Below are 27,609 nucleotides of genomic sequence, written 5' to 3'. Positions count from 1 at the left end.
GGCACTTAAATCTTTTGTCTTGTCTATTCACCCTCTGAACGGTATACATACACAATCCATGTCTCAACTGTCTCAAGGCTTAAAATCCTTCTTTAACTGGTCTCCTCCACTTCATCTACACTGACTGAAGTGGATTTAACAAGTGACATCAATAAGGGATCATTGCTTCCACCTAAATTAATCTGGTCAGTCTGTCATGGAAAGAGCAGGTGTTCTTAATGTTTTGTAGACTCAGTGTATGTAATTTATTTCAGAAACAGGTCAATTTTTATGATAACATTCGCCTACAGTAGAAACTCACTTAGTGAAGTCCACAGGACTGAAAATGAACATGCTACATTAAACCCTGGGCCAGTTTCTCTGTCACTAACAAATACAAATACACTGCTAATTCCCTAACACGAACCATTAGTATCATTATCTGTTTCCACCATCCAATGTAGGAGATGTGGGTATCATTTGCACCAAAATCAGTGGTGGAAAAAGTACTCAATTGTCATACTTGAGTAAAAGTGAAGATACCTTAATAGAAAATGACTCAAGTAGAAGCGGTAAAATACTACTTGAGTAAAAGTCTAAAAGTATTTTGTTTTTTAATATTCTTAAGTATCAAAATAAAATGTAATTGCTAAAAAGTACTTCAGTATCAAAAGTTAAAGCATGTGTGTTTAGTGAGTCCTCCAGATCAGAGGCAGTAGGGATGACCAGGTATGTTCTCTGTTTAGTGAGTCCACCAGATCAGAGGCAGTAGGGATGACCAGGTATGTTCTCTGTTTAGTGAGTCCTCCAGATCAGAGGCAGTATGGATGACCAGGTATGTTCTCTGTTTAGTGAGTCCTCCAGATCAGAGGCAGTAGGGATGACCAGGTATGTTCTCTGTTTAGTGAGTCCTCCAGATCAGAGGCAGTAGGGATGACCAGGTATGTTCTCTGTTTAGTGAGTCCTCCAGATCAGAGGCAGTAGGGATGACCAGGTATGTTCTCTGTTTAGTGAGTCCTCCAGATCAGAGGCAGTATGGATGACCAGGTATGTTCTCTGTTTAGTGAGTCCTCCAGATCAGAGGCAGTAGGGATGACCAGGTATGTTCTCTGTTTAGTGAGTCCTCCAGATCAGAGGCAGTAGGGATGACCAGGTATGTTCTCTGTTTAGTGAGTCCTCCAGATCAGAGGCAGTAGGGATGACCAGGTATGTTCTCTGTTTAGTGAGTCCTCCAGATCAGAGGCAGTAGGGATGACCAGGTATGTTCTCTTAATAAGTGTATAGATTGAACCAAAATGTAATGAGTACTTTCTGATGTCAGGGAAAATGTATTGATTAAAAAACACATTATTTTCTTTAGGAATGTGGTGAAGTAAAAATAAACGTTTCCATAATGATGAATGGTGAAGTACAGATACCATAGAAAATGACTTAAGTAGTACTTTAAAGTACTCTAAAAAAGTGAATAACGTTCACTACATTACAATGGAATCTGAGTCAGCCTCCACCCCCAGTATTAGTAATGTTTTCTCACTGCACATATCCACTTCAGAGTAAGGCATTAACCATAATCAATGGCATGTTCCTCATCCACTTAGAAAGGTGTAAGTGGGATCACCAGGAAATCCCATGCAATCCAATATCTCCCTTAACATGTTCCCATAACAATAATATCTCCCTTAACATACTCCACTTAGGAAAATCAATAGATCTGGCCAAACTGCATTGGATAGACAGGCTGCTTCTGTAGATGTGTATGTATGGACATATAAAGATAGATACAGTATACACACACAGAGATAGACAGAGAGATAGACAGAGAGATAGACAGAGAGATAGACAAAGAGACAGAGACAGAGAGACAGAGAGACAGAGAGAGAGAGAGAGACAGAGACACAGAGAGACAGAGAGACAGAGACAGAGAGACAGACAGAGAGAGACACAGAGACAGAGAGACAGAGACAGAGAGACAGAGACAGAGAGACAGAGACAGAGAGAGACAGAGGGGAAGAAAAAGCCACAGATACACAGGGATCCTCTCAGTGGTCCATATGCTGCAGGAGGAGAGTAAGAGTGAGCAGCAGCAGGAGGCCATGTAATCTCCAATAATATGCAAATGATCTATCTCCCTGCACAGTATTACTGCAGACCAGGCAGGGAGAGGAAGAGAGGGAGAAGGCCCTGTGTGTGCACGTGTGTGCCAGATTTAATCTGAGATATCTTTCTTTGTAATCATTATCAATAGCTTGATCACTAGCAAATAGCTACAGTACTCTTGTATTGTACAGCACAATACAACAACATATTTTATCCTGTTGGTTCAGTGCTTCGGCATATCTGTAGGTAGCTACAAAATGTCAGCGCTGTAAACATAGCTAAAGAGAGAACGTGAGAGAAAGAGACTCGGACAAAAACAAGACAGAAAGAAAGAGAAAATTGATGAAATGTGAGTTCTGTATGTTTTGCTGTATAATACCACCCTATTTTACTAAGCACTTAGTTTAAAATATTTTTTAGATGGCGATGAGGTGCTTTTAGTTTTTTTGATGGTTTGGTTTCGGATTTTGAGTTACTCTTGCGTGTGCATAGAGAGAGAGAGAGAGAGAGAGAGAGAGAGAGACATCATTAGTTACATCATTAAAGTTAAAGTTTACTTCATTTTAACAGACTATAGTTAAATCCAAGCCCCCCTCCTAGTCCACTGCACACAGAAGCCCCCTGACTCCCCACACCCCTACAAAGCCCCCCCCCCCCAATGGTTCACCAGCCCACCTGACTCCCCACTCCCTACAAAGCCCCCCAGACGGTTCACCAGCCCCCCTGACTCCCCACAAAGTCCCCCAGAAGGTACACCAGCCCCCGACTCCCCACAACGTTCCCCAGACGGTTCCCCAGACCCCCTAACTCCCCACAGACAGTTCACCAGCCCCCTTGACACCCCACACCCCTACAAAGTCCCCCAGACGGTTTACCAGCCCCCATGTACATGCTCCAGTTCCAGCTGAGCCCACACCAGCCCCAGCAACACAGCTGAGGCCTCCGTAAACCCCGCCCCCTGCTTCTCATGTTTCCTGGTCTCGCACATTGCCATTTTTGCCTGCCCCAACAGGAAATTCACTAGAAAGTACTTTCATCTGTTGGCCATGCTATACCTAGGCCCTCCTGTTGGCTATGCTATACCTAGGCCCTCCTGTTGGCTACGCTATACCTAGGCCGTCCTCCTGTTGGCTACGCTATACCTAGGCCCTCCTCCTGTTGGCTACGCTATACCTAGGTCCTCCTCCTGTTGGTTATGCCATACCTAGGCCCTCCTCCTGTTGGCCACGCTATACCTAGGCCCTCCTCCTGTTGGCAATGCTATACCTAGGCCCTCCTCCTGTTGGTTATGCCATACCTAGGCCCTCCTCCTGTTGGCTATGCTATACCTAGGCCCTCCTCCTGTTGGCTATGCCATACCTAGGCCCTCCTCCTGTTGGCTATGCCATACCTAGACCCTCCTCCTGTTGGCTATGCCATACCTAGGCCCTCCTCCTGTTGGCTATGCCATACCTAGGCCCTCCTCCTGTTGGCTATGCCATACCTAGGCCGTCCTCCTGTTGGCTACGCTATACCTAGGCCCTCCTCCTGTTGGCTACGCTATACCTAGGCCCTCCTCCTGTTGGCTACGCTATACCTAGGCCCTCCTCCTGTTGGCTACGCTATACCTAGGCCCTCCTCCTGTTGGCTATGCCATACCTAGGCCCTCCTCCTACTGGCTATGCCATACCTAGGCCCTCCTCCTGTTGGCTATGCTATACCTAGGCCCTCCTCCTGTTGGTTATGCCATACCTAGGCCCTCCTCCTGTTGGCCACTCTATACCTAGGCCCTCCTCCTGTTGGCTACGCTATACCTAGGCCCTCCTCCTGTTGGCTACGCTATACCTAGGCCCTCCTCCTGTTGGCTACGCTATACCTAGGCCCTCCTCCTGTTGGCTATGCTATACCTAGGCCCTCCTCCTGTTGGTTATGCCATACCTAGGCCCTCCTCCTGTTGGCCACTCTATACCTAGGCCCTCCTCCTGTTGGCTACGCTATACCTAGGCCCTCCTCCTGTTGGCTACGCTATACCTAGGCCCTCCTCCTGTTGGCTACGCTATACATAGGCCCTCCTCTCGTTGGCTACGCTATACCTAGGCCCTCCTCTCGTTGGCTACGCTATACCTAGGCCCTCCTCCTGTTGGCTACGCCATACCTATGCCCTCCTCCTGTTGGCTACGCCATACCTAGGCCCTCCTCCTGTTGGCTACGCCATACCTGTTGGCTACGCCATACCCTCCTCCTGTTGGCTATGCCATACCTAGGCCCTCCTCCTGTTGGCTATGCCATACCTAGGCCCTCCTCCTGTTGGCTATGCTATACCTAGGCCCTCCTCCTGTTGGTTATGCCATACCTAGGCCCTCCTCCTGTTGGCTATGCCATACCTAGGCCCTCGTCCTGTTGGCTATGCCATACCTAGGCCCTCCTCCTGTTGGCTATGCTATACCTAGGCCCTCCCCCTGTTGGCTATGCTATACCTAGGCCCTCCCCCTGTTGGCTACGCCATACCTAGGCCCTCCAACATATAGGTCCAGAGTTAGCCCCAACTCTAGACCTGTACACCAGCCATCCAGGACAGAAAACAACTCTTCCAGCCTGGAACAAGAAAAACCTCCCCTCAGAACAGACACCCCCTCCCTACTGATGGATCAAGGTGCGACACATATCTGTTCATAGCGATAGCTCCATGCATAATCCTCCTGTGTAGATCAGCAGTACACTTCTCTATGGGAGGCTTATACAGGGAGCCAACATCCTCTCAGAGAAGAGCCCGGTCCCACCTCCCCAGCGGCATCGTCACAGCCACCACATACAGAGCCTTCTTGCTGGCTGTGAAAAAGGCCCTCATCTCCGGAGTCTTGAACGATAGGATCATTCCCTCTCCCTCCCCGAGTTCTCCTGCAGCGGCAACCATTGTGAAAGAAGGTAAGTCAGTCTCTGCTTACTACCCAGCAGCTCTCTGAATGAGTCTGGTAGTGCAGCACAGAACCTCATCCCTACACGTCCACACTGCAGCCCACCAGGAAGAATAGGAGATCCTGCTCTGGCCTATTTCCCCATAATCAGACCCTAACCCTTCTCTCAGTTCACCTTAGCTGATGGCGCCCCCTCAAACAACACTAAAGCCCCAATCACCTGATGCAGAGAGAAAGAGAGAGATTCAGAGAGAGAGACAGGGAGAGAGAGAGAGACTCAGATAGATATCAGAGACAGAACACAAATGAAAGAAAGAGAGAGAGAGAACACAAAATAAAGAGAGACAGAGATAATGGAGAATAATGTTATATTGAGGAGGAGTAGGCCCTTTCCTGTTTCAGAATGACAATGCCCCAGTACACAAAGTGAGGTCCATACAGAAATGGTTTGTCGAGATAGGAGTGGAAGAACTTGACTGGCCTGCACAGAGCCCTGACCTCAACCCAATCGAACACCTTTGGGATGAATTGGAACGCTGACTGCGAGCCAGGCATAATTGCCCAACATCAGTGCCTGACCTCACTAATGCTCTTGTGGCTGAATGGAAGCAAATCCCCACAGCAATGTTCCAACATCTAGTGGAAAGCGTTCCCAGAAGAGTGGAGGCTGTTATAGCAAAGGGAGGAACAACCTCCATATTAATTGGTTGGAATTAATTGGAACGACATGTTTGACGAGCAGTTTTTCACGTACGTAGTGAATCTAAGAGTGTTGTATTCAAAGGCAGGGCAGTGTGCTCTTCTCTCCCAACAGACTGTGCTTAAAAGCCATTACTCCAGCGATAAGCATGCCGAGCAGGCATGGATATGTTTAGTGATGTGTACTGTTTGGCTTCAATGGACCATCTCTCTCTCTCTAAATATCTCTCTACTCCTCCGTCTTTTTATATTTCTCTCTCTTCATGCCAATTGTTTTTCTCCATATCTCTATCTCTTTATCTCTTAGGGCCTAGAGTTTTTACTGGTCGTGTAATGTGGTCAAGCTAGGGAATACTGCTGTGTCCTAGTCTGTGTCCTAGTCTGTGTCCTAGGCTGTGTCCTAGGCTGTGTCCTAGGCTGTGTCCTAGTCGGTTTGTTGTAGAGAGGGCTACACTGTCTCACTGACTGGCTGGGGGACTACATCGAACACCCTGTCAGCCAGGCCTTGGTCTGTCCACCACACAATCACACAGCATTGGAAGACATAGTCTAAGACTGAGTCTAAACACACACTGACGCTGGTCGCACACACACACACACGCCAAGCCAAGAGCAAACAACTCTCCGCTCCAAATGTTATTCAACGTTGCAGTTCCTGGCTGGCCACTAAAACCATCGCCAGTGTCCAGCGCACAAACACACACACACTAACACACACACACTCTAAAAGCCATGGGGAAAGACTTTAGCTGGAGTAACACAGGCACATCCAGACTCCACACGGGAAAATGATGGGATTTTGGAGCACCGGAAACGCTGGGAATGCCATCAGGACAGTGGAATGGGAAAATCAATTGAATAGCAGCTTTATCCAGTCTCTCCCGAGGGCTTATCATGCTTTCCCTGCTGATCTCTTGTGCACAACTGTTCAAGGCTGTAGAATTCCTAACAACTCCCATACCCTACATATTGAAGAACAGAGAATTCCCATTGGATCCAAAATGCTGAATAGATAAAGTAATGAAAATATATGTTATTTCAACAATGGAAATACAATATCATTTTTTATTCTCTCACTCTGTTGATCTCAAACCCTCCCTGTCTCTTACATGGAGAGGAATCTGATTTGAGGGAAAACCGACAAGTGAGAATGACCATTACACTTGAGGAGCAAAGGAGAAGTGTATGTGTGTGTGTGTATTTAATTGCAGCAGTGAGAGTCCACCGTAATCAAACTCATTCACCTACACTACAGGAAAACAGACCTCCATGACCTTTGAACCAGAGAACAATTACCAAACAGAGGCTTAATCTACAACACTATAACACTCCATCACCTGAGCTCAAATACGGTGCATTTGGAAAGTATTCAGACCCCTTGACTTTTTCCACATTTTGTTACGCTAGACTTATTCTAAACTAAACTAAACTTTTTTTTTTACCTCAATCTACACACAATACCCCATAATGTAAAAGCAAAAACTGGTTTTAGACATTTTTGCAAATGTATATGAATTTTTTTATTTTTTATGTCACCTTCACATAAGTATTCAGAACCTTTACTCAGTACCTTGTTGAAGTACCTTTGGCAGCGATTACAAGTTTGGCACACCTGTATTTGGGGAGTTTCTCCCATTCTTCTCTGCAGATCCTCTCAAGCTCTGTCAGGTTGGATGGGGAGCGTCGTTGCACAGATGTTTTCCGGTCTCCCCAGAGATGCTCAATCGGGTTCAAGGCTCTGACTGGGCCACTCAAGGACATTCAGAGACTTGTCCCGAAGCCACACCTGTGTTGTCTTGTCTGTATGCTTAGGGTCGTTGTCCTGTTGGAAGGTGAACATTTGCCCCAGTCTGAGGTCCTGAGTGATCTGGAGCAGGTTTTCATCATGGACCACTCTGTACTTTGCTCAGTTCATCTTTCCCTCGAAAGATGAACTAGCCAGACTAGTGCCAGGTTTCCTCCAGACGTGACGCTTGGCATTCACGCCAAATAGTTCAATCTTGGTTTCATCAGACCAGAGAATCGTGTTTATCATGGTCTGAAACTCCTTTAGGTGGCTTTTGGCAAACTCCAAGCGGGCTGTCATGTGCCTTTTACTGAGGAGTGGCTTCCGTCTGGCCAATCAACCATTAAGGCCTGCTTGGTGGAGTGCTGCAGAGATGGCTGTCCCTCTGGAAGGTTCTCCCATCTCCACAGACGACCTCTGCGGCTCTGTCAGAGTGACCATTAGGTCATTGGTCACCTCCCTGACCAAGGCCCTTCTCCCCAGAATGCTCAGTTTGGCCAAGCGGCCAGCTCTAGGAAGACTCTTGGTGGTTCCAAACTAATTCTAATTAAGAATGATGGAGGCTAATGTGTTCTTAGGGGACCTTAAATGCTGCAGACGTTTTTTGGTACCCTTCCCCAGATCTGTGCCTCGACACAATCCTGTCTCGGAGCTCTACGGATAATTCCTTCAACCTCATGGCTTGGTTTTTGCTCTGACATGTACTGTCAACTGTGGGACCTTATATAGACAGGTGGGTGCCTTTCCCAATCATGTACAATCAATTAAATTTACCACAGGTGGACACCAGTCAATGGAAACAGGATGCACCTAAACTTAATTTAGAGTCTGAATTTTGGCGTTGCAAAGGGTCCGAACACTGATGTAAATAAGGTATTTCTGTTTTCACTTTGTCATTATACGGTATTGTGTGCAGATTGATGAGGATTTTTTTTACATTTAATCCATTTTAGAATAAGGCTGTAACAGCACAAAATGTGGAAAAAGTCAAGGGGTCTGAATACTTTTCGAATGCACCGTACATTTGAAGTAAATATTCAGATATCTTTCATTTGTAGTTGAATATTTTAATGTATTTGGAAATACACCTGGAAAGTATTCAGTATTTACCATAATGAAATACATGTATTTGAACCCAGATCTGGTCATCCCCACCGGCCAGTCTGAAAGACAGACAACACTCACAGGACCATGGTTTGATGAGAGGAGGGAGAGGAGTGTAACGGCAGATTTCCTCCTCTTCGTAAGAAGAGGAGTAAGGATCGGACCAAAATGCGGCGTGGTAAGTGTTCATGACGATTTTAATAAGAAAAGCACTGAACACTATGAAATACAAAAACAATAAACAAATACGTGAAATAACCAAACCGAAACAGTACCGTATGGCGACAAACACTCACACGGAAACAAACACCCACAAACCAACAGTGAAACCCAGGCTACCTAAATATGTTTCTCAATCAGGGACAATGATAAACACCTGCCTCTGATTGAGAACCATATCAGGCCAAACACAGAAATAGAAAAAACATAGAAACACAAACATAGACTGCCCACCCCAACTCACGCCCTGACCATACTAAATAAAGACAAAACAAAGGAAATAAAGGTCAGAACGTGACAAGGAGAGAGAAAGAGAGGGAGAGGAAAGAGAAAGAGAGGGAGAGGAGAGAGAGAGGAGAGAGAGAGAGAGAGGAGAGAGAAAGAGAGAGGGAGACGAGAGAGAAAGAGAGGGGGAGGAGAGTGAAAGAGAGGGAGAGGAGAGAGAGATAGGAGAGAGATAGGAGAGAGAGAGGAGAGAGAAAGAGAGAGGGAGGAGAGTGAAAGAGAGGGAGAGGAGAGAGAGAGAGGAGAGAGAGAGGAGAGAGAAAGAGAGAGAGAGGAGAGAGAAAGTGAGGGGGAGGAGAGTGAAAGAGAGGGAGAGGAGAGAGGGAGAGGAGAGAGAAAGAGAGAGAGAGGAGAGAGAAAGTGAGGGAGAGGAAAGAGAAAGAGAGGGGGAGGAGAGTGAAAGAGAGGGAGAGGAGAGAGGGAGAGGAGAGAGAAAGAGAGAGAGAGGAGAGAGAAAGTGAGGGGGAGGAGAGTGAAAGAGAGGGAGAGGAGAGAGGGAGAGGAGAGAGAAAGAGAGAGAGAGGAGAGAGAAAGTGAGGGAGAGGAAAGAGAAAGAGAGGGGGAGGAGAGTGAAAGAGAGGGAGAGGAGAGAGTGAGATGAGAGAGAAAGTGAGGAAATGAGAAGAGTATGACAAATGAAGCAGCAGGTTGATAAAAAGAAAGGGAGGGAGGTTATTTGTGTGTGTGTGTGTGTGTGTGTGTGTGTGTGTGTGTGTGTGTGTGTGTGTGTGTGTGTGTGTGTGTGTGCGTGCGTGCGAGCGTGTGTGCACATTTCCTCTTGGTCTATTCCATTGAGTTCCTGAGCAAGACGACCGCTGTATGAATCTGACCAGTTCCACTTGTATTTTCGTGCCTACCTTCGTAGCTAAATGCACACAATAACCCAGTTGATATGAGTCTCCATCTTTAATGTGTGAGATGACAGAGAAGTGGCGTGTAGAGGACCACTAAGTAACCAAACTGCAGGGTGACACAACATGACTGTTGACTGGGTAAATAACTTAACGCTAATTTAAAAAAGGTCCCGGAATTTTATTTTGGGCTACAATCTATGGTAACTTTGGTAATTTATACTTGAATAACTTTAAAAAATGTATTCATATAAAATATACATTTTTCTTCCTTCATCTTTTTACAATGAGTGTACAAAACATTAAGAACACCTTCCTAGGGCCAGTGTGGCGCAGTGGTTAAGGGCGCTGTACTGCAGCGCCAGCTGTGCCATCAGAGACTCCATCTAACACCCACACACTCACACTAACACTCACAAACGTACATTCACACACTAACACCCACACACTCACACTAACACACACACACTAAATGTACATATCTACCTCAAATACTCCAGTGTACCTGCACATTGTCCATTTACCTTACTCTTGTAATTCTAATGTTTTTTTTTATTAGTTATCATTAGTTATACTTGTTTTCATATTGAATACTGCTGGGTAGGGCTTGTACATGTGACAAATACAACTTGAACTTGAAAATTCCATAAAATCCTCAAAAGTTTCCACACACAAAATAGTCAGAAATGCTAATTTTACGTAAGCCTTCTCACAGACACACACACAGAAACGCAATCAATGAAAGGAACATATTAATAACTCAAGAAAGAGATAACGCCCCCACACACACACACACACAAACACACACACACACACTCTCAAACACACACACACACACACACACTCTCAAACACAGGTACTCTCAAACACACACACACACACAGGTACTCTCAAACACACACACACACAGGTACTCTCAAACACACACACACACACAGGTACTCTCAAACACACACACACAGGTACTCTCAAACACACACACACACACTCTCAAACACACACACAGACACTCTCAAACACACACACAGACACTCTCAAACACACACAGACACTCTCAAACACACACAGACACTCTCAAACACACACACACACAGACACTCTCAAACACACAAACACAGACATTCTCAAACACACACACACACAATGACACTCTCAAACACACACACACACACAGACACTCTCAAACACACAAACACAGACACTCTCAAACACACACACACAGATACTCTCAAACACACACACAGACACTCTCAAACACACAAACACAGACACTCTCAAACACACACACACACAGATACTCTCAAACACACACACAGACACTCTCAAACACACACACAGACACTTTCAAACACACACACACACACACACACAGACACTCTCAAACACACACACAGACACTATCAAACACACACACACACAGACACTCTCAAACACACACACACAATGACACTCTCAAACACACACACACAACGACACTCTCAAACACACACACAATGACAATCTCAAACACACACACAATGACACTCTCAACACACACACACAGACACTCTCAAACACACACACACAATGACACTCTCAAACACACACACACAATGACACTCTCAAACACACACACAATGACACTCTCAAACACACACACACACATACACACACAATGACACTCTCAAACACACACACACACACAGACACTCTCAAACACACACACACAGACACTCTCAAACACACACACACACAAACACTCTCAAACACACACACACAATGACACTCTCAAACACAAACACACACAGACACTCTCAAACACAAACACACACAGACACTCTCAAACACACACACACACACACACACACACACACAGACACTCTCAAACACACACACACAATGACACTCTCAAACACACACACACACAGACACTCTCAAACACACACACAGACACTCTCAAACACACACACACACACAGACACTCTCAAACACACACACACACACACACACACACACTGCAGTGTAGCCTATTTTAAACTTGTCTGACCAAATCCGGTCAACTCAGTACTTTACCTGGTAATGAACAGATTCTAGTAGTAATCTCTGTCCAGATAACTTTAAGGATGTAGGGGGGAACGCTAGCTAGCTCTGAATCTGTCATCCAGTATATCATGTTTAAAATTCAGATAGCAGGCAGGTAATCATGCTCGATCCATCCCCCAAAAATGTCAACTCCACATTTAAAAACCTCATCAGACATCTAGTGATTACGATTGACTCAGACAGAGAAATGGGGAAGAGGAATGCCCTAAGCAATTACTTCAGCTCCATGTCTTTTAATAAGGCCAGTGGAGACACACACACAGGCCCGCACGCACAGGCCCGCACGCACGCACACACACACAGACGAACGCAACGCCCAATCTCCCAGCACAGGTGTGAGGAGCAACAGGAAACAGGATGTAGATAGAGGAAGAGGAAGTGTTACGTATATACCTGAGCCTCTCTTGGAGACCGTCTTCATGCTGCGGGACAGGGTGATGTACAGCAGAATCAGGAGAGGGATAGGAGTCCTCATCTTCCACCAGACCTAGCAGCCTGAGAGACAAAGAGAGAGGGAGGGAGATGGAGAGATTGAGGGAGAGAGAAAAAGTCAGACATTTTTCAATAGAGGATCACGTTTTCCCCACATCGAAGACAGCAGAGCCATCAGAGAGAAAAATATGTATTTAACCCACACACACACACACACACACACACACACACTCCTGTCCTCACATTCCCCTAAGGGCATCTAATGGTGATTGCAATAGAGACACACTCAAACCGACACACTCTCACACCAACAACCACACACTCAAACTAACACACACTAACACTAACACCCACACACCAACACCAACACACACTCACACTAATACCCACACACTCACACTCACACCAACAACCACACACTCAAAAACCCACACCTACACACTAACACCAACACCAACACACACTAACACCCAAACACACACTAACACACACACACACGCACACTAACGTGCACACACACACACACACACACACACACTAACACCCACACACTCACACCCACACTAACACACACTAACACCCACACTTACATTAACACACACTCACACTAACACCCACACACTGACACGAACACTCACACACACACACTCACACATTCACACTCACACACACTAACACCCAAACACTCACACCAACACACAATCATACTAACACCCACACACTCACACCCCCACACTCACACTAACGCACACTAACACCCACACACACACTAACAAGCACACACTCACACTCACACACTCACACTAACACCCACACACTAAATGTACATATCTACGTCAAATACTCCAGTATACCTGCACATTGTCCATTTACCTTGTATATAGCTTCCTCTTGTAATTCTAATGTTTTTTTATTAGTTATCATTAGTTATACTTGTTTTCATATTGAATACTGCTGGGTAGGGCTTGTGCATGTGACAAATAAAACTTGAACTTGAAAATTCCATAAAATCCTCAAAAGTTTCCACACACAAAATAGTCAGAAATGCTAATTTTACATAAGCCTTCTCACAGACAATCACGTTGTTTGAAAATATCTCAGCCGTTGCTATGAACCTTGTAAATCATGTTAACAGATGAAGGCGTTAGTTCATCTTATGGTGGTAAACAACATACTCTAAGATATAGTAACCCACTCTAATGACTAGACTGTGATATGAATATGTGTGTCTGTGTGTGTGTGCTTGCGTGTGTGTGTGTGTGTGTGTGTGTGTGTGTGTGTGTGTGTGTGTGTGTGTGTGTGTTTGTCCTTTCCACTGAAGTGCTTTTCGATTGGTCACTCTCTGTCCTCTGGTGTGCTGTTAGATTGGGCAGAAACATTACATGACCTAAAGTATGTGGACACCTGCTCATCGAACATCTCATTCCAGAATCATGGGCGTTAATATGGAGTTGGCCACCCCTTTGCTGCTATAACAGCCTCCACTCTTCTGGGAAGGCTTTCCACTAGATGTTGGAACATTGTTGCAGGGACTTTTTCCCTTCAGCCACAAGAGCATTATTGAGGTCGGGGCACTGATGTTGGGCGAATAGGCCTGGCTCACAGTCAGCGTTCCAATTTATCCCAAAGGTGTTTGATGGGGTTGAGGGCTGGGCTGTGTGCAGGCCAGTCAAGTTCTTCCACACCGATCCCGGCAAACCATTTCTGTATGGACCTTGCTTTCTGCACGGGGCATTGTGAAGCTGAAACAGGAAAGGGCCTTCCCCAAACTATTGCCACAAAGTTGGAAGCACAGAATCATCTAGAAAGTAATTGTATGCTGTGGCGTTAAGATTTCCCTTCACTGGAACTAAGGGGCCTAGCCAGAACCATGAAAAACAGCCCCAGACCATTATTCCTCCTCCACCAAACTTTACAGTTGGCACTATGCATTGAGGCAGGTAGCTTTCTCCTGGCATCCTGCCAAACCCAGATTCGTCCATCAGACTGCCAGATGGTGAAGCGCAATTCATCACTCCAGAGAACGCGTGTGTGTATGTGTCTATATGAATCGAAAGTTAGATGGAAAAGACACAATATTTCCACACTGTATTAGCTGGAGCCATAATGATGACAACTAGAATTCAGTGCTCTTTTGCATGAGGAGATGATGGTCTTCAATCCCTACTAATATATCCACCATTTCATTATTTTATTCACAAGTACCAAACAATCAAAACAAAGCTCTTGAAGAACTCTGCAAATGGAAAAGGCCTGCAGATGTGAATACAGTAGAGTGAGTGGGCTGGGCTGGATTCAGATGTGAATACAGTAGAGTGAGTGGGCTGGGCTGGATTCAGATGTGAATACAGTAGAGTGAGTGGGCTGGGCTGGATTCAGATGTGAATACAGTAGAGTGAGTGGGCTGGGCTGGATTCAGATGTGAATACAGTAGAGTGAGTGGGCTGGGCTGGATTCAGATGTGAATACAGTAGAGTGAGTGGGCTGGGCTGGATTCAGATGTGAATACAGTAGAGTGAGTGGGCTGGATTCAGATGTGAATACAGTAGAGTGAGTGGGCTGGGCTGGATTCAGATGTGAATACAGTAGAGTGAGTGGGCTGGGCTGGATTCAGATGTGAATACAGTAGAGTGAGTGGGCTGGGCTGGATTCAGATGTGAATACAGTAGAGTGAGTGGGCTGGGCTGGATTCAGATGTGAATACAGTAGAGTGAGTGGGCTGGGCTGGATTCAGATGTGAATACAGTAGAGTGAGTGGGCTGGGCTGGATTCAGATGTGAATACAGTAGAGTGAGTGGGCTGGGCTGGATTCAGATGTGAATACAGTAGAGTGAGTGGGCTGGGCTGGAATCAGATGTGAATACAGTAGAGTGAGTGGGCTGGGCTGGATTCAGTTTAAGTGTTTCTATTGAGATTTGAAAGGCACACAATTCTGTTGTGGCTACCGTAGGAACAAGGGGGTCAGAGGTGACAGCGATCATAGACTGAGAGGAGAGGAGATGAGCTGAGATGAGATGAGATGAGAGGAGGAGAGAAACAACAAACGGCCTTGGGAAGACTGGAGGCAGTTCAAAATCAAATCAAATTGTATTGGTCACCTACACATATTTAGCAGATGTTATTGCAGGTGTAGCTGCCAGCCACCATGTTGGCCAGTGGTCTCTATGCTGCTCCTGCCTGTCCCCATGTTGGCCAGTGGTCTCTATGCTGCTCCTGCCTGTCCCCATGTTGGCCAGTGGTCTCTATGTGGCTCCTGCCTGTCCCCATGTTGGCCAGTGGTCTCTATGCTGCTCCTGCCTGTCCCCATGTTGGCCAGACTGGCTGACTGTCTCCTGAGTGTCAAACTCTTCCCTGATACAGTCTTCTCCCCACAACAATGGCATGGCGCTCCTGAAGACCCAACCATGTCAAGCCTTCAAAGGCCCAGTGGGACCAGGGCATTGTGACCCCCACCCCCTCACTAGTGCTCTCTCTCCATTCCCCATCTACTACTTTAGTATTATCTGCTGAGAGGTACAGACTGTGAAACAAAGACTCTTTCTCCCAAACAAACACACAGCCCAGACCACTAACTCCTCAACCAGGGATATAATGGGGGTCAAGACATTAGAGCACTTCTGTGAAGTCTATGCCTCTGTGGATGCAGTGAAGAGTTGCCAACACAAACACATGCCAACTTCTCTTGAAGACACAAGTGACTGTTTCCATCATACTCCCTAATATGGTGCCTGTCGTAGACCAGGGAAAAACACCCCACCATCACTTTGCGATTTCTGCAAGTTCCATTCATTTTCATAAAACTTCTCAAAATTCACGTCAAAAGTCCTGTCATCATTTCAAGGATATCGGGGCTATATCCACAGGTATATTCTGAATTACCATATCCAAAGTCATGTTTGTAGTCGCTTCATTTCACCCAGTAGGAAAAAGGCTTGATTTCCCCAAACTGAAGAAGAAGAATGGGTCGGGCTAGTCTCATTTGAATATGCCAGTTGTTTCCAGGGCAAGACAGGTAATCAGGAGGGAGAGGTAATAAGGTGAGGTGGAGCGGCATCGCTAAGCTAGCGTAGCTTTAAGTGACTATCTCTCCCAGGAATACACATTGGGAAATGTTTCATCGGTAATAATATCCAACCAACCTAAATTAAACCTTTTCATCCGTCTATGTTTTCATAGATTTTTGATTATAGAAGTTCTAAAGCAATTTGCCAAAAGTTAAAGTGAGAGGGATACTAGGGCTGGGTAAAGTTAGAGGGATACTAGGGCTGGGTAAAGTTAGAGGGATACTAGGGCTGGGTAAAGTTAGAGGGATACTAGGGCTGGGTAAAGTTAGAGGGATACTAGGGCTGGGTAAAGTTAGAGGGATACTAGGGCTGGGTAAAGTGAGAGGGATACTAGGGCTGGGTAAAGTGAGAGGGATACTAGGGCTGGGTAAAGTTAGAGAGATACTAGGGCTGGGTAAAGTTAGAGAGATACTAGGGCTGGGTAAAGTTAGAGGGATACTAGGGCTGGGTAAAGTTAGAGAGATACTAGGGCTGGGTAAAGTTAGAGAGATACTAGGGCTGGGTAAAGTTAGAGGGATACTAGGGCTGGGTAAAGTTAGAGAGATACTAGGGCTGGGTAAAGTTAGAGAGATACTAGGGCTGGGTAAAGTTAGAGGGATACTAGGGCTGGGTAAAGTTAGAGAGATACTAGGGCTGGGTAAAGTTAGAGAGATACTAGGGCTGGGTAAAGTTAGAGAGATACTAGGGCTGGGTAAAGTTAGAGAGATACTAGGGCTGGGTAAAGTGAGAGGGATACTAGGGCTGGGTAAAGTGAGAGGGATACTAGGGCTGGGTAAAGTGAGAGGGATACTAGGGCTGGGTAAAGTTAGAGAGATACTAGGGCTGGGTAAAGTTAGAGGGATACTAGGGCTGGGTAAAGTTAGAGAGATACTAGGGCTGGGTAAAGTTAGAGAGATACTAGGGCTGGGTAAAGTTAGAGAGATACTAGGGCTGGGTAAAGTTAGAGGGATACTAGGGCTGGGTAAAGTTAGAGAGATACTAGGGCTGGGTAAAGTTAGAGGGATACTAGGGCTGGGAAAAGTGAGAGGGATACTAGGGCTGGGTAAAGTTAGAGAGATACTAGGGCTGGGTAAAGTTAGAGAGATACTAGGGCTGGGTAAAGTTAGAGGGATACTAGGGCTGGGTAAAGTTAGAGAGATACTAGGGCTGGGTAAAGTGAGAGGGATACTAGGGCTGGGTAAAGTGAGAGGGATACTAGGGCTGGGTAAAGTTAGAGAGATACTAGGGCTGGGTAAAGTTAGAGGGATACTAGGGCTGGGTAAAGTTAGAGAGATACTAGGGCTGGGTAAAGTTAGAGAGATACTAGGGCTGGGTAAAGTTAGAGAGATACTAGGGCTGGGTAAAGTTAGAGAGATACTAGGGCTGGGTAAAGTTAGAGGGATACTAGGGCTGGGTAAAGTTAGAGAGATACTAGGGCTGGGTAAAGTTAGAGGGATACTAGGGCTGGGTAAAGTGAGAGGGATACTAGGGCTGGGTAAAGTTAGAGGGATACTAGGGCTGGGTAAAGTTAGAGGGATACTAGGGCTGGGTAAAGTTAGAGGGATACTAGGGCTGGGTAAAGTTAGAGGGATACTAGGGCTGGGTAAAGTTAGAGAGATACTAGGGCTGGGTAAAGTTAGAGGGATACTAGGGCTGGGTAAAGTTAGAGGGATACTAGGGCTGGGTAAAGTTAGAGAGATACTAGGGCTGGGTAAAGTTAGAGGGATACTAGGGCTGGGTAAAGTGAGAGGGATACTAGGGCTGGGTAAAGTTAGAGGGATACTAGGGCTGGGTAAAGTGAGAGGGATACTAGGGCTGGGTAAAGTTAGAGAGATACTAGGGCTGGGTAAAGTTAGAGAGATACTAGGGCTGGGTAAAGTTAGAGAGATACTAGGGCTGGGTAAAGTTAGAGGGATACTAGGGCTGGGTAAAGTTAGAGGGATACTAGGGCTGGGTAAAGTGAGAGGGATACTAGGGCTGGGTAAAGTTAGAGGGATACTAGGGCTGGGTAAAGTTAGAGGGATACTAGGGCTGGGTAAAGTGAGAGAGATACTAGGGCTGGGTAAAGTGAGAGTGATACTAGGGCTGGGTAAAGTTAGAGGGATACTATGGCTGGGTAAAGTGAGAGGGATACTAGGGCTGGGTAAAGTTAGAGGGATACTACGGCTGGGTAAAGTTAGAGGGATACTAGGGCTGGGTAAAGTTAGAGGGATACTAGGGCTGGGCAAAGTTAGAGAGATACTAGGGCTGGGTAAAGTTAGAGAGATACTAGGGCTGGGTAAAGTTAGAGGGATACTAGGGCTGGGTAAAGTTAGAGGGATACTAGGGCTGGGTAAAGTTAGAGGGATACTAGGGCTGGGTAAAGTTAGAGGGATACTAGGGCTGGGTAAAGTTAGAGGGATACTAGGGCTGGGTAAAGTGAGAGGGATACTAGGGCTGGGTAAAGTTAGAGGGATACTAGGGCTGGGTAAAGTGAGAGGGATACTAGGGCTGGGTAAAGTTAGAGAGATACTAGGGCTGGGTAAAGTTAGAGAGATACTAGGGCTGGGTAAAGTTAGAGAGATACTAGGGCTGGGTAAAGTTAGAGGGATACTAGGGCTGGGTAAAGTTAGAGGGATACTAGGGCTGGGTAAAGTGAGAGGGATACTAGGGCTGGGTAAAGTTAGAGGGATACTAGGGCTGGGTAAAGTTAGAGGGATACTAGGGCTGGGTAAAGTGAGAGAGATACTAGGGCTGGGTAAAGTTAGAGAGATACTAGGGCTGGGTAAAGTGAGAGGGATACTAGGGCTGGGTAAAGAGAGAGGGATACTAGGGCTGGGTAAAGTTAGAGGGATACTATGGCTGGGTAAAGTGAGAGGGATACTAGGGCTGGGTAAAGTTAGAGGGATACTACGGCTGGGTAAAGTTAGAGGGATACTAGGGCTGGGTAAAGTTAGAGGGATACTAGGGCTGGGTAAAGTTAGAGGGATACTAGGGCTGGGTAAAGTTAGAGAGATACTAGGGCTGGGTAAAGTTAGAGAGATACTAGGGCTGGGTAAAGTTAGAGGGATACTAGGGCTGGGTAAAGTTAGAGGGATACTAGGGCTGGGTAAAGTTAGAGGGATACTAGGGCTGGGTAAAGTTAGAGGGATACTAGGGCTGGGTAAAGTGAGAGGGATACTAGGGCTGGGTAAAGTTAGAGGGATACTAGGGCTGGGTAAAGTGAGAGGGATACTAGGGCTGGGTAAAGTTAGAGAGATACTAGGGCTGGGTAAAGTTAGAGAGATACTAGGGCTGGGTAAAGTTAGAGGGATACTAGGGCTGGGTAAAGTTAGAGAGATACTAGGGCTGGGTAAAGTTAGAGAGATACTAGGGCTGGGTAAAGTTAGAGGGATACTAGGGCTGGGTAAAGTTAGAGGGATACTAGGGCTGGGTAAAGTTAGAGGGATACTAGGGCTGGGTAAAGTTAGAGGGATACTAGGGCTGGGTAAAGTGAGAGGGATACTAGGGCTGGGTAAAGTTAGAGGGATACTAGGGCTGGGTAAAGTGAGAGGGATACTAGGGCTGGGTAAAGTTAGAGAGATACTAGGGCTGGGTAAAGTTAGAGAGATACTAGGGCTGGGTAAAGTTAGAGAGATACTAGGGCTGGGTAAAGTTAGAGGGATACTAGGGCTGGGTAAAGTTAGAGGGATACTAGGGCTGGGTAAAGTGAGAGGGATACTAGGGCTGGGTAAAGTTAGAGGGATACTAGGGCTGGGTAAAGTTAGAGGGATACTAGGGCTGGGTAAAGTGAGAGAGATACTAGGGCTGGGTAAAGTTAGAGAGATACTAGGGCTGGGTAAAGTGAGAGGGATACTAGGGCTGGGTAAAGAGAGAGGGATACTAGGGCTGGGTAAAGTTAGAGGGATACTATGGCTGGGTAAAGTGAGAGGGATACTAGGGCTGGGTAAAGTTAGAGGGATACTACGGCTGGGTAAAGTTAGAGGGATACTAGGGCTGGGTAAAGTTAGAGGGATACTAGGGCTGGGTAAAGTTAGAGGGATACTAGGGCTGGGTAAAGTTAGAGAGATACTAGGGCTGGGTAAAGTTAGAGAGATACTAGGGCTGGGTAAAGTTAGAGGGATACTAGGGCTGGGTAAAGTTAGAGGGATACTAGGGCTGGGTAAAGTTAGAGGGATACTAGGGCTGGGTAAAGTTAGAGGGATACTAGGGCTGGGTAAAGTGAGAGGGATACTAGGGCTGGGTAAAGTTAGAGGGATACTAGGGCTGGGTAAAGTGAGAGGGATACTAGGGCTGGGTAAAGTTAGAGAGATACTAGGGCTGGGTAAAGTTAGAGAGATACTAGGGCTGGGTAAAGTTAGAGAGATACTAGGGCTGGGTAAAGTTAGAGGGATACTAGGGCTGGGTAAAGTTAGAGGGATACTAGGGCTGGGTAAAGTTAGAGGGATACTAGGGCTGGGTAAAGTGAGAGGGATACTAGGGCTGGGTAAAGTTAGAGGGATACTAGGGCTGGGTAAAGTTAGAGGGATACTAGGGCTGGGTAAAGTGAGAGAGATACTAGGGCTGGGTAAAGTGAGAGAGATACTAGGGCTGGGTAAAGTTAGAGAGATACTAGGGCTGGGTAAAGTGAGAGGGATACTAGGGCTGGGTAAAGTGAGAGGGATACTAGGGCTGGGTAAAGTTAGAGAGATACTAGGGCTGGGTAAAGTGAGAGAGATACTAGGGCTGGGTAAAGTTAGAGGGATACTAGGGCTGGGTAAAGTGAGAGGGATACTAGGGCTGGGTAAAGTGAGAGGGATACTAGGGCTGGGTAAAGTTAGAGGGATACTAGGGCTGGGTAAAGTTAGAGGGATACTAGGGCTGGGTAAAGTTAGAGAGATACTAGGGCTGGGTAAAGTTAGAGAGATACTAGGGCTGGGTAAAGTTAGAGAGATACTAGGGCTGGGTAAAGTTAGAGGGATACTAGGGCTGGGTAAAGTTAGAGGGATACTAGGGCTGGGTAAAGTTAGAGGGATACTAGGGCTGGGTAAAGTGAGAGGGATACTAGGGCTGGGTAAAGTTAGAGGGATACTAGGGCTGGGTAAAGTTAGAGGGATACTAGGGCTGGGTAAAGTGAGAGAGATACTAGGGCTGGGTAAAGTGAGAGAGATACTAGGGCTGGGTAAAGTTAGAGAGATACTAGGGCTGGGTAAAGTGAGAGGGATACTAGGGCTGGGTAAAGTGAGAGGGATACTAGGGCTGGGTAAAGTTAGAGAGATACTAGGGCTGGGTAAAGTGAGAGAGATACTAGGGCTGGGTAAAGTTAGAGGGATACTAGGGCTGGGTAAAGTGAGAGGGATACTAGGGCTGGGTAAAGTGAGAGGGATACTAGGGCTGGGTAAAGTTAGAGGGATACTAGGGCTGGGTAAAGTTAGAGAGATACTAGGGCTGGGTAAAGTTAGAGAGATACTAGGGCTGGGTAAAGTTAGAGAGATACTAGGGCTGGGTAAAGTTAGAGAGATACTAGGGCTGGGTAAAGTTAGAGGGATACTAGGGCTGGGTAAAGTTAGAGGGATACTAGGGCTGGGTAAAGTTAGAGAGATACTAGGGCTGGGTAAAGTTAGAGGGATACTAGGGCTGGGTAAAGTTAGAGAGATACTAGGGCTGGGTAAAGTTAGAGAGATACTAGGGCTGGGTAAAGTTAGAGGGATACTAGGGCTGGGTAAAGTTAGAGGGATACTAGGGCTGGGTAAAGTGAGAGGGATACTAGGGCTGGGTAAAGTGAGAGGGATACTAGGGCTGGGTAAAGTTAGAGAGATACTAGGGCTGGGTAAAGTGAGAGAGATACTAGGGCTGGGTAAAGTTAGAGGGATACTAGGGCTGGGTAAAGTGAGAGAGATACTAGGGCTGGGTAAAGTGAGAGGGATACTAGGGCTGGGTAAAGTGAGAGAGATACTAGGGCTGGGTAAAGTTAGAGAGATACTAGGGCTGGGTAAAGTGAGAGGGATACTAGGGCTGGGTAAAGTGAGAGAGATACTAGGGCTGGGTAAAGTTAGAGAGATACTAGGGCTGGGTAAAGTTAGAGGGATACTAGGGCTGGGTAAAGTGAGAGGGATACTAGGGCTGGGTAAAGTGAGAGGGATACTAGGGCTGGGTAAAGTGAGAGAGATACTAGGGCTGGGTAAAGTTAGAGAGATACTAGGGCTGGGTAAAGTTAGAGAGATACTAGGGCTGGGTAAAGTTAGAGGGATACTAGGGCTGGGTAAAGTTAGAGAGATACTAGGGCTGGGTAAAGTTAGAGGGATACTAGGGCTGGGTAAAGTTAGAGAGATACTAGGGCTGGGTAAAGTTAGAGGGATACTAGGGCTGGGTAAAGTTAGATAAAGTAGGGCACAGGACTATGGAACACACGCATATGAGTAAATACACACACTCAGTTATACAGAGAAATGACCATCTGATAGGAGTAGTGATGGTATGGATCTGTCCCATGTGGATCTCCTTCCACCACGCTGGCCAACACTATGATATATAACCTGACCAGCATCCACACACGCCAGCCAAACTCATTTTCTCCGAGGTGTGTGTGAGAGTGTACATACAGCGTCATGGTGGGATATCCACGTTTCAGGGGCGATTGACACCACCGCCGACACATTCACACTCATCACATTCGCTGCTGCTACTGTCTATTACAGTTCCTTCAGAAAGTATTCACACCCCTTGACTTATTCTACATGTTGTTGTGTGAAAGGCTGAATTCAAAATGGATTCTATCGATTTTTCTCTCACCCCTCTATACACAATACTCCATAATGACAAAGTGAAAACGTTTTTTTTTTTACATTTTTGCACATTTATTGAATACTCAGTTAAATAAGTATTCACACACTTAAGTCAATACATGTTAGAATCACCTTTGGCAGTGATTACAGCTGTGAAGCTTTCTGGGTAATTCCCACGGGGAACCAGTATAAAGAAGTACAATAAGGTATTCACTCACTACTGTAAGTCATTCTGGATAAGAGTGTCTGCTAAATGACTAAAATATACACATTTAAAATGTAATGCAGCCACCACCGTGCTTGAAAATATGAAGAGCGGTACTCGGTGATGTGCTGGATTTGCAGGAAAAATATTTACATATTCAGGACATGACGATCATTTCATTGCCACATTTTTTGCAGTGTTACTATACTACCTGATTGCAAACAGGATACGTGTTTTGGAATGTTTTTATTATGTTCAGGCTTCCTTCTTTTCACTCTGACATTTAGGTTAGTAATGTGGAGTAACTGCAATGTTGTTGATCCATCCTCAGTTTTCTCCTATCACATCCATTAAACTCTGTAACTGTTTTAAAATCTCCATTGGCCTCATGGTAAAATCCCTGAGCGGTTTTCTTCCTCTCCGTCAACTAAGTTAGGAAGGACGCCTGTGTCTTTGTAGTAACTGGGTGTATTGATACATCATTGCACAGACACATGTATACACACACACACACACACACACACGATAACATACACACTATACATACACATGGATTTAGTAATGTAGATATGTGGTAGTGGTGGAGTAGGGGCCTAAGGGCACACAGCGTGTTGTGAAAGTATTAAAATTGTATAAACGGCCTTAATTTTGCTGGATCCCAGAAAGAGTAACTGCTGCTTTGGCAGCAGCTAATGGGGATCAATAATAAATACAAATACAAAAGTGTAATTAATAACTTTGCCATGCTGAAAGGGATATCCAATGTCTGCTTTTTTTTATTTTGACCCATCTACCAATAGGTGCTCTTCTTTGTGAAGCATTGGAAAACCTCCCTGGTCTTTGTGGTTGAATCTGTGAAATTCACTGCACGACTGAGAGACTTTACAGATCATTGTATGTGTCGGGTACCGCTTGCCTTCTGTCTATAAGTGGAAAATGAGGGTTACGGCCCAGCGTTGGGCTACGACGTCCTGAAAGAAGGGCGATGGTTACGGCCCGGCGTTGGGCAACGACGTCCTGAAAGAAGGGCGATGGAGTTGACTGTCTGCTGCCATTGTTGTAGGAATGTATGTCCCTGGACAGCTGTTTCTCCCTCCCTGCTCCCTTCCTTACTGTTCAGCAAATTCAATTATCGTCTCACCCTATGTGTCCCGCTGTGTGTGTGTGTGAACGCGTGAGTATGCATTTGTAAGTCCTATGTGTGTGTGTGTGTGTGTGTGTGTGTGTGTGTGTGTGTGTGTGCGCATGTGGTGTGTCATAGGCTATGCACATATTCCCATATCAACATAGCAATAACATTTTCTGAATGACACTAAAAACACATCCTCCCTCACGGCCCCGATATCCACGAGTGGTGGTTAACATGTGAGCATTTCCCTTTAACCCTGCAGGGCTTCCAGTTGTACAGTATGCATAGGCTAGGAGTAAAACATTATAATAATATACACTGCTAAAAAAACACTAAAATATCACATCCTAGATCTGAATGAATTAAATATTATTTTTAAATACTTTTTTGTTTGTGGCCTCCACGTGCCTGTATGACCTCCCTACAACGCCTGGGCATGCTCCTGATGAGGTGGCGGATGGTCTCCTGAGGGATCTCCTCCCAAACCTGGACAATCCTGGACAGTCTGTGGTGCAACGTGGCGTTGGTGGATGGAGCGAGACATGATGTCCCAGATGTGCTCAATTGGATTCAGGTCTGGGGAACGGGCGGGCCAGTCCATAGCATCAATGCCTTCCTCTTGCAGAAACTGCTGACACACTCCAGCCACATGAGGTCTAGCATTGTCTTGCATTAGGAGGAACCCAGGGCCAACCGCACCAGCGTATGGTCTCACAAGGGGTCTGAGTATCTCCTCTCGGTAAGTAATGGCAGTCAGGCTACCTCTGGCGAGCACATGGAGGGCTGTGCGGCCCCCCAAAGAAATGCCACCCCACACCATGACTGACCCACCGCCAAACCGGTCATGCTGGAGGATGTTGCAGGCAGCAGAACGTTCTCCACGGCATCTCCAGACTCTGTCACGTCTGTCACATGTGCTCAGTGTGAACCTGCTTTCACCTGTGAAGAGCACAAGGCGCCCGTGGCGAATTTGCCAATCTTGGTGTTCTCTGGCAAATGCCAAACGTCCTGCACGGTGTTGGGCTATGCACAACCCCCACCTGTGGATGTCAGGCCATCATACCACCCTCATGGAGTCTGTTTCTGACCGTTTGAGCAGACACATGCACATTTGTGGCCTGCTGGAGGTCATTTTGCAGGGCTCTGGCAGTGCTCCTCCTGCTCCTCCTTGCACAAAGGCGGAGGTAGCGGTCCTGCTGCTGGGTTGTTGCCCTCCTACGGCCTCCTCCACGTCTCCTGATGTACTGGCCTGTCTCCTGGTAGTGCCTCCATGCTCTGGACACTACGCTGACAGACACAGCAAACCTTCTTGCCACAGGTCGCATTGATGTGCCATCCTGGATGAGCTGCACTACATGAGCCACTTGTGTGGGTTGTAGACACCGTCTCATGCTACCACTAGAGTGAAAGCCCCGCCAGCATTCAAAAGTGACCAAAACATCAGCCAGGAAGCATAGGAACTGAGAAGTGGTCTGTGGTCACCACCTGCAGAACCACTCCTTTATTGGGGGTGTCTTGCTAATTGCCTATAATTACCACCTGTTGTCTATTCCATTTGCACAACAGCATGTGCAATTTATTGTCAATCAGTGTTGCTTCCTAAGTGGACAGTTTGATTTCACAGAAGTGTGATTGACTTGGAGTTACATTGTGTTGTTTAAGTGTTCCCTTTATTTTTTTGAGCAATATATGTATATGTATATATATATATATATTTATTATACAGAACATCAGCAATGTCAGTGCTAATAAGGGGAAAAGTCAAGTGTTAGTTCAGGAATGGCAAGGATATATATATATATATTTTTACACATTCAGAAAGCACATCCTTGCCATTCCTGAACTAACACTTGACTTTTCCCCTTACTAGCACTGACATTGCTGATGTTCTGTAAGTGGCTTTGGATAAGAGCGTCTGCTAAATGACTAACATGTAAATGTCAATGCAGCAGCTCTGCTATCTGCCGCTATGCCATCTTTAAGGCATCTTTAAAACAGATGAGGAAACACTCAGCCGCCGCCATTTTGGCATAGTATGCTGTGGATGATTGATTGTGTGATTTAAGGATTTAATCCAATTTAAAGACGGCATGCTCGCCGCTCTGAGGTAAAATACAATCTACTGAGCATTTACTGTAAGAGGAGAGGTAGAGGTAGAGGGGTAGAGGGGTAGGGAGAGGGAGAAGGACATGGAGAAGGACATGGAGAGGTAGAGGTAGGGGTAGAGGGGTAGGGAGAGGGAGAAGGACATGGAGAGGTAGAGGGGTAGGGAGAGGGAGAAGGACATGGAGAAGGACATGGAGAGGTAGAGGTAGGGGTAGAGGGGTAGGGAGAGGGAGAAGGACATGGAGAGGTAGAGGTAGGGGTAGAGGGGTAGGGAGAGGGAGAAGGACATGGAGAGGTAGAGGTAGGGGTGTAGAGGTAGAGGTAGGGGTGTAGAGGTAGGGGTAGAGGGGTAGGGAGAGGGAGAAGGACATGGAGAGGTAGAGGTAGAGGGGTAGAGGGGTAGGGAGAGGGAGAAGGACATGGAGAGGTAGAGGTAGGGGTAGAGGGGTAGGGAGAGGGAGAAGGACATGGAGAGGTAGAGGTAGGGGTAGAGGGGTAGGGAGAGGGAGAAGGACATGGAGAGGTAGAGGTAGGGGTAGAGGGGTAGGGAGAGGTAGAGGTAGAGGTGTAGAGGTAGAGGTAGGGGTGTAGAGGTAGAGGTGTAGAGGTAGAGGTAGGGGTGTAGAGGTAGAGGTAGGGGTGTAGAGGTAGAGGTAGAGGTAGAGGTAGAGGTAGAGGTAGAGGTAGAGGTAGAGGTAGAGGTAGAGGTAGAGGTAGAGGTAGAGGTAGAGGTAGAGGTAGAGGTAGAGGTAGAGGTAGAGGTAGAGGTAGAGGTAGAGGTAGAGGTAGAGGTAGAGGTAGAGGTAGAGGTAGAGGTAGAGGTAGAGGTAGAGGTAGAGGTAGAGGTAGAGGTAGAGGAAGAGGTAGAGGAAGGGGGAAAGGTAGAGGAAGGGGGAAAGGGAGAGGTAGAGGAAGGGGGAAAGGGAGAGGTAGAGGAAGGGGGAAAGGGAGAGGT

The 27,609-nt window shown here is 46.4% G+C and overlaps 1 protein-coding gene across 4 annotated transcripts in view; it reads right to left on the bottom strand.

Annotated features, from left to right (window-relative positions):
* Positions 1-27,609, bottom strand: part of il1rapl1a (interleukin 1 receptor accessory protein-like 1a) — a 426,638-nt gene that overhangs the window by 346,607 nt on the left and 52,422 nt on the right. For all 4 annotated transcript variants that reach the window (XM_036975072.1, XM_036975074.1, XM_036975073.1 and 1 more), the window contains exon 2: positions 12,390-12,491. In XM_036975072.1, coding sequence (XP_036830967.1) covers positions 12,390-12,471 — 82 coding nt within the window. In that variant the 5' untranslated portion in view covers positions 12,472-12,491. The remainder of the gene's footprint in view (positions 1-12,389; positions 12,492-27,609) is intronic.

Source organism: Oncorhynchus mykiss, chromosome 3 (assembly GCF_013265735.2).
Source record: "Oncorhynchus mykiss isolate Arlee chromosome 3, USDA_OmykA_1.1, whole genome shotgun sequence".
In the NCBI taxonomy this organism is placed as follows: domain Eukaryota; kingdom Metazoa; phylum Chordata; class Actinopteri; order Salmoniformes; family Salmonidae; genus Oncorhynchus; species Oncorhynchus mykiss.
This window is presented reverse-complemented; position numbering and strand designations above follow the sequence as displayed.